Source organism: Pleurodeles waltl, chromosome 11 (assembly GCF_031143425.1).
Source record: "Pleurodeles waltl isolate 20211129_DDA chromosome 11, aPleWal1.hap1.20221129, whole genome shotgun sequence".
NCBI lineage: Eukaryota > Metazoa > Chordata > Amphibia > Caudata > Salamandridae > Pleurodeles > Pleurodeles waltl.
The window spans coordinates 315,752,181-315,766,032 of NC_090450.1; the positions used below are offsets into that span (position 1 = coordinate 315,752,181).

A 13,852-nucleotide genomic window follows, 5' to 3' on the forward strand; every position below is an offset into this window, starting at 1 on the left:
GAGGTGTCTATTTAAAGATGAAAATATAACCTATTTTAAATTGATGTATAATTTATATTGTGTTTTCTTCTTGTTCAACTGTGTTGATACGTTTAAATACTTTACACATGTTTCTTTGATAATGCCTGACTGAGCTGAACCACAGCTACCCAGAACTTAACTAAGGGTTTTTTCAAACAAACCTGAATGGATGTGATAGGGGTTTGTGAGTTTATTACACAGTGTAGTCGCACAACCACACCATAAAAAAATTGCCTAACTCACAATTATCATGAGCCCAAACACCACGAGCAAAATAAATGTAAAAGTAATGTGCAGAGCTTCACACCATATTTCTTTACTGAGGGTTATCGTAAACATTTATTAAAGCTCCATTGTATTCACTCCTATTCAGTGAAAAAAATGCAGATTCCACAGCCCATCTTTGTAAACACGTCCTCTGCACCTCCATAGCACCTTCTATGCATAACTACATAGGATGAAGAGTTCAAAGCAACAATGTTGTTAGACATAATTCAATGAATGTGTCATCATGCCAACACATAAAGAAAGGTAAGGTTGAAAGCGTGTCCCCTCTTAAATTATGAAGATATCATCTATATAGCCCCTCCACGTTTTTATCTGATTGAGAAATGGACTAGTAGTGTTCAAGGCAAATTTCTGTTCAAAATTGCATACATTCAGAACCACCACACTTGGAGCAAGGGCACCCTTTCTGACGTTCCGTGGGTCTGTAAGTATGTGGTACCATTGTATTAAAAAAAAATCTGTGTTAGGGACAACTTTGCACATTCCGAATCAAAATGCCGGGGAGTAGAATACTACCATATTTTACTGAGCGAGAGCTGTTTCAAGAACTCACACCATCTCCTCTTGGGCTAGACTAGTTTAAAGGCTTTATATGTCCAATCCAAGACGCAGGCTATTACTTTTCTCATACCATATGCCCTTCTGGAGGGTCTGGAAATTCTTCCTATCTTTTAGGTAAGTAGGTGGTCTTTGAATTAGAGGGCTAAAACAAATCACAAAATTGTGAGAGTGTTTTACTGTGTAGGGTCTGAAATCAAATTTGTATTGTTTCTTCATCACCTCAAAGTCATATGCAGACTCTTTCCTATAGTAATTTGTATCACAAGCATACCTCCCTTTTCTGCTGGCTTTATTATAAGTTGAGTGTTCGTTTTTAATTCATTAGGAGACATTTTTTCTCTTGACGTGTTATGGAAGGTTCTCAACTAAGTAGGGTCAAGGTTAACAATGTCCTTGTTAAAGGGCTATTCTCTACCAGTGCGCTTTGTGTGGTTGATTTCTTCAGTGAGCCTATGTCACCCTAATTTCTTACTGTTAATGTTCCTGAAAAGTATGCCTTTAACTCACAATGGAGTCTGAATTTATCGAAGTTGAGAATGAGGACAGAAACAAGGCCTTTTTTAAGTACCTGTAGATGTTTAATTGATTCTCACTTAGATCTTTTTGTGTCAAATTCATCACTAGATTGTGCTTGTGCTCGTGTCTGCTATTGTGTCCCGAGCAAAACTGAGTTTCTGTACTCTCTGCTGAATGTCCTCCCACTGAACCTGATGGTTTTTATTCTACTCCTTGACTATCCATGGCCTCTCCCTAAAAAAGGCTACCTGTTATTGTATGGAAATCTTGGGGGTGGGGAGCGTAAAGCTTTATAGCTTTATCCACCTATAACTAGTGGTTGTGGGGGGTATAGTAATGGGGGCTGGTATAGAGGAGGCTGAAGAATATTCCCATACATATTCCAGGGTTGTAGCTATGGCCTGTCCAAGGACTGAAACTCAGTCCTACCTCCACTACAGTGAAGTTGCAGTCATCACTGTGTGAGGATATATTCTTGCTTGAGAGAATCATTTTATATCCTACTGTAATTCTGTAATTTCTATATCTTTGATTGCGTAAGTAATTTAATACAGTCATTCCTTAATTAATTTCCTAGTCTTTTTTTATGTTTATATTAGAAGACTCACATTTAAATGGTTCTCACTCAACTCGTATTTTAATTGTGACGGAATCTGACAATCACTGTGCAGTTTTTTATTATTAATATAGGCCAATCCCTCTGTGCAATGCCATGCTATTGCAGCCCAATCCTTTCTAAATGTGGGATCGTCTAAGAAAATTCAAGGTGCATTGCTCACTAGGAGTCCTCTTAGGGCTGAATTTAATTGCAAGTATTCAGTCATGATGACCCTATATAATATGTTTTTTGTCTTCATTTCAACTCCATGAGACTGTTCCAGTCTTCTGTTTGTCACTCATCAGTGGGGAGGCCGAGAGGATTAAACCAGCCTCCCCATTAGTGTGGGAAAGGCCTGGGTTTTCTGATGTCATTATGTGTACTCTTAGGGGGTTCAGGGAAAACAATGGTGATTTTTTTTATATATAAAATGATTCTGTTCAGCACTAGTAGTTCTGGAAGAATAGAATCTTTGTCTTATATGGTGACTCCAGTTCCTTATTACCATGACTTGTGGTGCTTAATTGTATCTCCCACAGCTGTGGGCTGCTTACATATCTTTTGTCCAAAAGAAGAAGTAAGAAGATAAACAGGGTCAATCCCAGTTTTCTAAATGTACACAGTGGATCAAACGAGGAGAACCCCTTTGGACACATCTATATGATCTCTCCTAACCACCTATCTAGTTAGAGAATCCGTGAGTGGCTTAATTAGAAGTCTCACCCCATGAAATTATCATTGGCATGCTGTAATGTCGCTGGCAATTCGAAGATGTGCGAATTCTATTTAACCCACAAAGGGTTTCCCTGATGAGATAGGTGGTCCAGCGAGATCATATAGATGTGATCAATTGAGTTCTCCCTGTTTGATCTATAAAGGTCAACTTCAGCCTGTTGGCTCATCTGTTTCCTTACTTCAGTCAAGCAAAGCTACCATGAATTGGTATTTTTTCTGACCACTCAATCTAGACAATAGTTGCATGTCATCTGCATAGGTGTGAAATTGTAACCCATAAAAATGAATGATGGATGCAAAGCAACTGGCAGCCACATTAAATAAGTAAGTGGAAAATGGCAATCACCGAGGGATTCCACAGTCCATGGTCATAGAGGTATATATGTAAGGGCCAAGAGTCACATTTTAGGTTCTACTAGAGGGTTTGGATGTAAACTACTTGATTATAGTGGAACCTAATACCACCACTGCAAAGTTTCTAAATCAGAAGTTTATGGTCAACAGTGTTAAATGTTCTGGATATATCTAATACAATCAAGGCATTGACACTTTAGAAATTGGAAGTCATTTAGAAATCCTCAAATACAGCAATTAAAGTATTTTTAGTGCTTTTGTTTGGACGCAACCCTTCTTCTACATTGCCTAAGAGGCTGTTAGATTCTAAGTGAAAGCAGAATTGTTTAATCCCATAGGCTTCCAGAATTTTACTTAAGCTGGCAATAGGTGATGGAGTGGAAGTTGAAACTGTGTACTCTAATGAGCTAATGGGCTTTAGTAAGGTACAGCAGTAGGTTTGTAAACATCTAGTACTTCTCATTTCCACTTTTGCATGTCTGCTCTTAAGTGCAGCAAAAATGGCACACAAAAATATAGGACTTCAAAGTATGTGTAAATAATGACATACATTATTATGTTATTCTGCTTTATTTGTGGCTGTTTACCCTATGTAATACTCTGCTTCTGATTCTCTCGTCATGAACCCTCTAAAAGAGGTCGGCCATTCCCAAGGTTCTCACAAGTTTATGTTGAGGTTACTGGCCCTTTTGTGCCACAGGCATAAATGGGCACTAAACAAACCAGCAAGTATTTTCACTGATGCATAGGAGGGAAGTTGCAAGTAGTGTTGGACATTAAACAAAAATCAACCCTGGCAAAATGTTCAAACCAGTTACTACTGCTGGACGCCTCCATCCTGATGGAAATTCATCAGTTCATCGGTTTCCCTTGCCAGGTCACTTTAGCTGCATAAACATAGCAATCATGCACTGCATCCCTGGTTTTCTTGTGGGCAAGCTCATCCTCTCTGACTCTGATGGCTTTTGGCACACCCATATCCAGGATACTCCCAGACTAGAGGTTAAGAATTGTGAAAAAAGAAAAGAAATGAGGGAACAGACCTTTTTCTTCTTTCAATCTAGGATCTGGAACAACATCCCTGTATCCTTTAGGACCACCACAACATTGCTTCAATAGAGGAAAGCATTAAAGGTATTGTGGACCCTCCTTTAAGCCTCCCCCACTTCCTTCAACTTTAGATCTGCTCTCTCAAAAATTATCCTTGATGATTACAAATAATCAAAAAGCTAGAATAAACATCAATGGAAAGTTGTTCCTTGTTGGAGGTAAAAGGGATTAGACAACTTTCCATTGATGTTTATTCTAGCTTTTGGTTATATGTAATCATCAATGATAATTTTGATGCTAGAACCCCTACTTACATTGATCGGAAAAAATCTATTCATACCCGGTATTCCTTTCTCATCAGGCACACAAAAACTAGCTGGTAACACAGATGGCATTCTCATTTTTACCACCCAGATTCAGCCTTACCCCACATCATATCCACCATAAACAATTACTCTAAGATGTAAGGCTACTATCTCAAAAAGGAAAAGACAGAGGTTCCTCCTCTCAATGTGTACTGCAACAGCTCACAGAGCAGCCCATATGAGCTCAAATGGGCCCCAGAGAAGATAAAATATCTGGGTATATTGTTCACTCATAACCTTAAAGACTCCATCGATCTCAACGAGAAAAAGCTACTAGATAACATCAAAGATAACTTAGACAAATGGTCAACCAGGTTCATTACTTGGTGGGGTATAATATAACCTAGCAATCAGCATGTCCCCCATATACTTCTCAGATAACTTTTTTACTAATATAGACATGCTACTTACCGAATTCCTCTGGAAGTCTAAAGAAGCCCAGAATTTCCGTAAAGAAACTCAGACTTCCCCAAAAACTTGGCGGCCTAAACTTACCCAACTACCAGAGATACCTTCATGCCTTCCCAGCGAAACAGGGGAGCCATTGGCTACTAACCACCACCAACACCTCACAGCCATAACTTGCTATTGAAATCGCCCTCGCTAAACCCTTACCCCGCACTTAATTTCTAACCGTCCAAAAAATTAAAACCCACCACTCTATAAACATTCCATCCAGCACAGGCACTCTGCAAAATTCACAACAAACTACCCAACAAAATTAAACACTCATATCTAGACTCACTATGGCACAATGAAAACGTAAAACAAGAAGGGAGAATGATGTGTGTAGAGAAATGGGCAGAAAAGGCTATTCTCCTGGTGAGAGATATCGGCACTCCTTCAGAACCCATACTGTTTTCTAAAATTAAAGACAAATTTCACTAGACTTTTTACCATTTCCTTAAAATAAAATCATTCATAGCCAAATATAAACCTCCAACCACCTTGACCTACCCAAAACATTAGAAGAATTTACCAAAGGCTGGCTTCAAACTGCACTCCCTCATATCCCCAACAAATACCTCACTAAATAAACCAACACAAGACAAGTGGGAAACTCTACTATCTGACTCTAACGACACTCCAAAGGTCTCACTGGACTTGCCATTTACCTGGAATAACTTCACTTCCAACATAATAACTCCAACACTACTACAAAGCAGATACTCGATTGCCAATATGGCCCACTGAACTCCTGCAAAAACGTATAAGCTAGGCCTCCAATCCTCCTACATATGCTGGAGCTGTGAGAAAGAACCAGAAGAATTAAAACACATGCTAATGGAGTGCACCTCTACCTAACAGTACTGGTAATACAATATCTGAAATACTTTATACGAAATGGATTCCTACTTTAGCCTCTATTACAATAGGCATCCTCCCCACTGACATTAAATGGGCATTAAACAAAGAGGACCATCTCCTATGGGACATTCTAGTCACAACTGGTCTTAAAGTTATCCTCAATGAATGGGAAGACTCATCCAAACAACCCCCCCCCCCATGTATGCTGGGAATGGATCCAATTCACCAGAACTGCCTGTAACTCACTAAACTTGTTCTTGAAGGCACCACCAATGAAGAATGGTAAATTCTGGTGCAAACTAGACAACTTATGCCTCACTGGTCTATGTATCCACGATCATCTGATTACTTGATCATGAATGCATTCACTCACTCATTTCCCCACCCTTCCCCCGCTCTCCCCGCTCTCCTGCCCCCTCTTCTCCCTACCCACCCTCCCTTCCCCATGTACTCCATATACTTCACTCGCTATTTCTCTTCTCTTCTCTTCTCTTCTCTTTTTTACTCTGCCTCATTCATCTACAACTGAGGTACCTTAATCATTCACCACAACATCAGAAACCACCCCATCACAATACATACACTGATTAACCTCACCTCACCATTGCAAACAAATACGCTTCTCTCTACCCTCTTCTTTTACAAATGTGGACAGACTCCTCATGCTATATCTTGAACTACTGTTACCACTGGCGAGACACAGGAGCGGGGAGTATGGGCCATGTGAGGGGGTGCAGCAGCACCCCCATCATCATTAGATGCCACGGGGCACATGGATGGGGTCCAGGGCCTCTTCTGCCTCCTGCCGGGGAGCGCAATGGTACCCCCCATCCTTGGAATTCCGGGGGAGCGCGATGGCACTTCCCCCATGGTTAAGAATACTCTGAGACCAGGGATGGGGTCCCAGCCGCCTCCAACAAAAGTCTGGGGAATAAGGTCCCCAGGTGGGATACAAGCATGGGAAGGGGTCCCGCACACCCTCTCTCCCCCAACAATTAGCCTCACAGCTTTCTTACACCATCCTGCTGGCACGGGTCCACCCGAGAGGAAATTGATGAAATGGTGGCGGAGCCCCACTCGCTTCAGGGGAAGAATTGGGTCAAAGGTCACCAAATTTAAAAATGCCATAACCAGGGCCCCATTGGGCTGATTTGGGCGATCCTAGGCTCATTTTAATCCTGGTAGTGAACTCTATCTACCAGGGGCAGTTACAAACATTCACACCTTCAAAGTGTTAGAATCCTTCAAACACTAGTCTTCCTGTTTCTCAGCGCAGTTTTCATTTGGGCTTTGTTGGTGGGTGCAGAAAAATCCAGGGCTTCCCCCAGCTGGTCCTCAGGGGAGTAAGGGGGCCAGCTTTACTGGCCCTTCGGAAGACCCACTGATCCTGTGGTCAACTGGACAGAGTCCTGGGTCCTGAGTGGGGATCAGGGGGCTTCTTCTTCCAGTTCTCCATGGCAGTCTCAGGATCCAGCTGCGAAGCAGGTAGAAAGTTCACAGGAGAGAGAGAGTTCCTTTTGCGCAAGAGTTTATAATGGGGTGAGGAAAGTTCCAGAAGACAGGCAAGCCTAAACAATGCTGGGGTGCCACATCACCTCTCCACTCCATCCCAACCCTCCTGAGCAGCATGTTGGGATATTCCAAATGGCATAATCAAGGAGTCACTGGTCACATAGGTCCTTGGGTCTTAGATCCACCCATTGCTAACATCACTGCCTGGGAGCACACACTAGAATTTCAATGGCACCCCTGTGGTTTGGCTCCAGTTCTCTGGGCAGTCTCCTTTGTTCCAGGGGCTTGGGAAGGCATACCCCTGGTGCAATGTGACAGCTAGGTGATTGATACAAAGCATTCCGTCCCACCCCTTTTCCTCCTCAAGAGCAAGGAGAAGTAGTGCTAATTGCTCCCATTGTGTGTGGTAGCCTTTGTTCATGCTGCTTTGTTCATGCTGCTGGAGAGCATGTAATTAGTGGACACAGCAGGGAGACAGCAGGCCAGGGTCCTCATAAGAGCCATGAAAACATTAAAACTCTGAATGACCCACGAGATGTACTGTTTTCATTTTGGAAGTGGCAAATTTGATTTTCCTTCACAGGTTATACTTTAGTTCACGATGTCAATGGTCTCTCTAGTCCAAAGAGAAGGGAATCTACACTTTAAGGCAGTTCCCTCCCTAGGTGTATTATCGGAGTGTCACTATAGTAAAGCATACTGACCTTCCCTAATAGTGTACACTATCCCCATGAGGCCTATGCCAGGTGAATACCTATATGTGCAGAGTCCAAATTGCGCCAAGCTACCTGTGAGCTGTTACTGGGCTGCGCAAATCAGTAGTCTCCCACATGCAGCTCTTAAACGTGTGTACACGCATGTGCACATGTGTTCACGTGTACCCAGCCAAGTGCCCCTTACACTTGCTGCGTTGCAGCGGCCTTATCTTAAAAGGTGGGCACTGGCGGTACACATGAGGTACTTGCTGTGGGTGGGATACTGGTAGTGAGGCTCACCCACAGTTAAAAGTCCATAAACCAGGGGATCAAAAAAGCATAGAAATCTGGGTGTACTGCTGGATCAGAACCCAGGGAAACAAGTAATAATTCAATAACAAGCTATCTCTCCTATTACTCATTGGTGTTATGCTTTTCGTTGACCCTATGTAGAACTCTATTGCTTTTTTTGCGTACATACCTTTAAAGTTGTGTGCATGCTTACAGGATCACTGCAAAGGGACAGTGCATTACATCTGCTACCATTGTCTCCAATATGGAAGCAATATGGAAAAGTACTTTTTGATGGTTTCAATATGAAATGCCTATATTTTACACTTAGACTTATTACAGGATAATATGTCCCATGTTTGTCCCATCAGCCCTTAAACATGTCAAATGCTAGATCACAAAGTGGCTAAATCTTGATCTACCACATAGGAGTGTGCAGCAGTGTCAGCAAACCGGGAAGACTGCATCATTATACAGGTTTCATTGTTGGTATTCTGTTTTTGATACTGATGAATTCACAGCTTTCTATTATTTGAAGCTGCCGCTACGAGTGCCCACGCCTTGCTACTCTTTTATAGCACAATGACTGAAACTTGATTAAACCAAACAAATATTTGTGCTAAGGTCAGTTTTCCTGTGCTCGATATAGAATACCGTGATATATGTACTGTTAGACTTTTCATCCTTGGCGTGGTCTCTCTTAACTTTTTGCCTCTGTTTCCCAGGTTGTTGATGTGTGCTGGACTCTGATTTAGCTGTTTTTGTTACTTTGGGCACTTTACCACTGCTAACCAGTGCTAAAGTGCAAGTGCTCCTTTACAAAATATGTATGTAATTGGCTTATCCATGATTGGCATATTCGATTTACTAGTAAGTCCCTAGTAAAGTGCACTAAAGGTACCCAAGGCCTATAAATCAAATGCTACTAGTGGGCCTGCAGCACTGATTGCGCCACCCACATGAGTAGCCCTGTAATCATGTCTCAGACCTGCCACTGCAGTGTCTGTGTGTGCAGTTTTAAACTGTAAATGCGACTTGGCAAGTGTACCCACTTGCCAGGCCTAAACCTTCCCTTTTCTTACATGTAAGGCACCCCTAAGGTAGGCACTAGGTAGCCCTAAGGGCAGGGTGCAGTGTATGGTTAAGGTAGGACATATAGTAATGTGTCTTATATGTCCTGACAGTGAAATATTGCTAAATTCATTTTTCATTGTTGCAAGGCCTGTCCCTCTCATAGGTTAACATGGGGGCTACCTTTAAATCTGATTAAAGTGTAGATTCCCTTTGGGAGCGGATGGACGTGGAGTTTGGGGTCACTGAGCTCACAATTGAAAAATACATCTTTGAGTAAAGTTGACTTTAAGATTGTGTGTTTGAAAATGCCACTTTTAGAAAGTGAGCATTTTCTTGCTTACTCCATTTCTGTGACTCTGCCTGTTTGTGGGTTCCCTGTCTGGGTCAGTTTGACAGTTGGGCTGGTTGCACCTCACATTAGACAGTGACACAAAAGGAGCTGGGGTGTAGTCTGCATTTCCTGATGAGCCATCTGTGCTAGGAGGGAGGGGAGGAGTGGTCACTCACACCTGAAAGGGCTGTGCCTGCCCTCACACAATGCAGCCTCCAACCCCCTGGTGAGTGTCTGGGGCCTGGTCTGGGCAAGGCAGGACTTCAGATATAAGAGAGACTTTCCTCTGAAGTAGGCCTACTTCAAAGGGCAAAATGGGTATAAGAAGGGCTCCCAAAACCACAGACTTTAGAACACTTCTGGAAACCAAGAGGAACCTCTGCCCGACGAAGAGCTGAAGAGCTGCCCTGTCTGCGACTGTGCTTTGTGGAGCTATCCTGCAGTTGCTGCTTCTGCCAGAGTGAGAGGGCAAAGACTGGACTTTGTGTGCCTTCCATCTTGTGAAGATTTAGCGCTTGCCTCCTGTTGTTTGAAGCCTCAGGGACAGCAAAGACTTCTCTCTGCCAGCACCTGGAGTCTCTGAGAGACTCCTTCTCTGCCAAGTAGTGCCCATCCAGTTCCTGGGACCCTGAAAGGAGAAGCTGTCAGCCCAAGAGTGAGAAATGCACGGACAGAATTCCGTGCGGGGAAAAGATTGACACGACTCCAATCTGTGGCTGAAAAATTGACGCACCACCGGCTTCGCGGTTGAAAATCGACGCTCGCCTGCAACGCAGCCCGAAGATCGACACCTGGGGTTGGAGAATCGACGCACAGCATCGCTAATTGAGGCTGGTGAGATCGCTACCTGTGCTGCATGGTGTTTGGATCATAGTGCAGCTGGATTTTCGATGCAAACACCGCTGGGCGTGTAATAACAATGCAAAGCCTGCCCAGACCCGAGAGTGCTGACCGGATCGACGCATCGCTCTCCTGCGGAGAGAAGAAACGACACGCCCGACCCGATGAATGGAGAAACGACGCAAGGTCTTGCTCGTGAGTGAAATCGACACATCGCAAGCCCTTTTTGAAGCACACTCGCCTGTGCGGGGTTATTTTTGATGTACCCAAGGTACATTTTCACGCTAACAGTGTTAGTGTGTGTTTAAAATTACAAGAAGACTCTTTTTGCGTTTTTAGTGATAACTTGACTTGTGTATTGTGGATTTTTGTCATTTTCGTCTTGTTGTTTATATAAATATTTCCTAATTTTCTAAACCTGTGTTGTGTCATTTTGTAGTGTTTTCCTTAAGTTACTGTGTGTGTTGGTACAAATACTTTACAACTAGCACTCTGAAGTTAAGCCTACTGCTCGTGCTAAGCTACCGAGGGGGTAAGCAGGGGTTAGCTGAGGGTGATTCTCTTTTACCCTGACTAGAGTGAGGGTCCTTGTTTGGACAGGGGGTAACCTGACTGCTAACCAACGACCCTATTTCTAACATGTACCAAAGACAGAATATGACTTACTCAAACTTGAAGTGTGCGCAGTTACCATCGACGTTCCCTGCAGCCCAAGTGCTGTCTAGCAGGTGCCATCTTCCTTTTAGGTGAACTGCGTTCCATGCGTGGTCTGGGTCCCCTGAAAATTTCTTCCCGATTCTGTAACCATACCCTTTGGCATACCCTGATATTTCCTCGCATTGTATTCCGGTAAGCCTGCAAAGGATAGAAGGGATTAGAATCAGCATCGCCCAGTTCCCACACAGCATATTGCTAGGAATCCTAGAAATTAAGTGGGGTTCTTGGAGCAATTAAGTGGTGGAAGGAGGACATTCGGGCCTAACACTGTTGACAGACTGTGTAGGTTCGGTACTAGGCAACAAGGGTTGTGCATTGACACGAGCTGAATCACAGGCATAATTAGGTAATTAACCTCTTTCAGAATTAAACTGATTCCTTAAACTACTATTTTGCTCGGGAGGTCATCTAGAAATTGCTTACTGTTATTAATTAATAATTACGTTTATTGCTAATAGTATTTTTTTATTTTTAGGACTTCAGATAATAGGCAAGCTTCAAGCAGCAACTCTGAAAACTCTGGTATAAAAAACCCAAAAAATTCCTAAAAAATGATTTTCTGCTCTTCCAAAACGTACACAGAAATAAGTACTGTTTCATATAAGAAATGCAGAAATTAATAATTAGACCAAGGTGTGTATGCAATTGAGTGCATCAGTGGCAGGACAGAAAAAGTCTTGCTCATTACAGACACCTACATATCATTTACTGCAAAAAAATTACACATATTGCAAGAACTGAGGTATCATGTTTTGCTCCTCTAAAGACAAAAAGGCAGAACTATTTATAAAACATTCACATGAATGTTACTACGTGTAAACTTGAGGGTGATGAAAAGCTGATTTACATGGAGTCGACTACATCACTTTAAAAGAATTAGCCTTGTACCTTTTTACTTGTGCTAATACCTCCCTTCTTTAAAGTTACCTGCACATCTGTTGAAACAGACCAGCATATCCTGCACAGACGCCTTTCCTTGATTGAAGGACATCTTTTGCATCCCCTGAACGTGCACCTTTGTTATGGAATCCCACTACGTCATACTCTGGAAAATGAAAAAAGGCCGTATTATGAAGATGATGAATCCTTATTAACTATCTTGAAAAGGCACTAATGTCTCTCCCACCTATCTACTGGAGCAACGTTGCATTTCCGAAATACCCCAAGAAAACGAGTTCGAAGAAGCCAGTTTATTTTATCTACAGCAGCGTTAAAACGTACATTTCATGAAAACATAAGGCAGGAAACCAACAAACTGAGACTGACAAAACTAAGAAACAGAGTGGTATCTTTACGAGAAAGTGATTCATCATAGATGATGCACACTTTTCTTGCGCACTCTTACCGGCACCTAACGATGCTATGGTTGCGCTGTATTTACAATACGGTGCACCATGACGGTCGTTAGCACAAGAGCGTCAACATTTTTATGCTATGTTTAAAATGTTTACACTAGTGCAGCAAAGCACAGGAAGACCCATTGAATATTATTGGTGCATCATTTTAACACCTGCTCTGAGCAGGTGTTAAAAATGATGTAAAAATGGTGCAGTGAAATGTTGTAAATTTCACTGCCCGTGTTTTCAGTCCGCCCTGCTCCGGAATGCCCCCCTTTCAATACTATGCCTGACGCAGGCATAATGTGGCACAAGGGGTCGCAAAGCCACCTTAGCGCCGCCTTACCATAAAATGACACAATGGCGGTGCTAAGGTGCCGCAAGGGCCTTGTAAATATGCCCCAGAATTGGATTGCAGTGGCCAATGCACTTGTAAGAACCAGCAAACAGGTGGAGAAGTACTGCCAGGGACAAATACCAGAATATAAAATTAGAGAACTTTTAAAGCTCTATTACTTTGATGAGATAATAGCCTACTATTCCATTGAGGGGGTGCAAGATCGAAAGTGTGGGATCATACGAGCAATTATCCAACTGATTCTGCCTGTTTCAGTATCTATTAATGCTTTTAGAACATAATTGTGTGCTCTTTGGTCGAGACCTGAGATCTGCACAAACATGTTATATCTTCCCCATTCTTTACCTTCAGTGACTACCAGTGAATGGCAGTTTGAACAGGCACCATACACCAGTGCACACGCACACACCGTATTCTTGCCCTGCCATTTAAAAGAAACTCCACTAAGGGAAGGAAGGTGAAACCGGCCCAGGAGAAACCAAACATCACTAGAGCTGTGAACCATCCTCATGGCCTCCTGCTGTGCATACCCCATCTTTCATCATCAGATGCTGTCACTGAATCACAACTTCTGTGTATGCTGTGCATGCTGGTGCGTGGTTTTTACGGCAGTGGTCATTCAGTGACTGTGGTTGTTGAGACTGAAGGAGAATGATGGGGCTTCTGACAAGTTATGTGAAGTAAAGCATAACTGTGATCCTTGGAGACACCTGCTTTCCCTACTCCTGTGATTAATATTACTGATCGAAAGCTGCACCAAAGAAGGCTGCCCCTGGCTCCTCCTAAAGCTATAACTTACAGTAGAAAATCAGATGAGGAAAGAAGGGTGCAAAGTGTATGCTAGACCATCCTCAGCTCATGACAGAGGGCATTGAATACAGGCACCTAATGCCTATTAATG

The 13,852-nt window shown here is 42.7% G+C and overlaps 1 protein-coding gene across 4 annotated transcripts in view; it reads right to left on the bottom strand.

Moving 5' to 3' along the window:
• The window catches only part of LOC138265661 (kyphoscoliosis peptidase-like), a 395,468-nt gene that overhangs the window by 37,205 nt on the left and 344,411 nt on the right, over window positions 1-13,852 (bottom strand). For all 4 annotated transcript variants that reach the window (XM_069213571.1, XM_069213570.1, XM_069213568.1 and 1 more), the window contains 2 exons: window positions 12,184-12,301; window positions 11,206-11,394 (listed from right to left, as the gene is read on the bottom strand). In XM_069213571.1, the coding sequence (XP_069069672.1) occupies window positions 11,206-11,394; window positions 12,184-12,301 (307 nt within the window). The remainder of the gene's footprint in view (window positions 1-11,205; window positions 11,395-12,183; window positions 12,302-13,852) is intronic.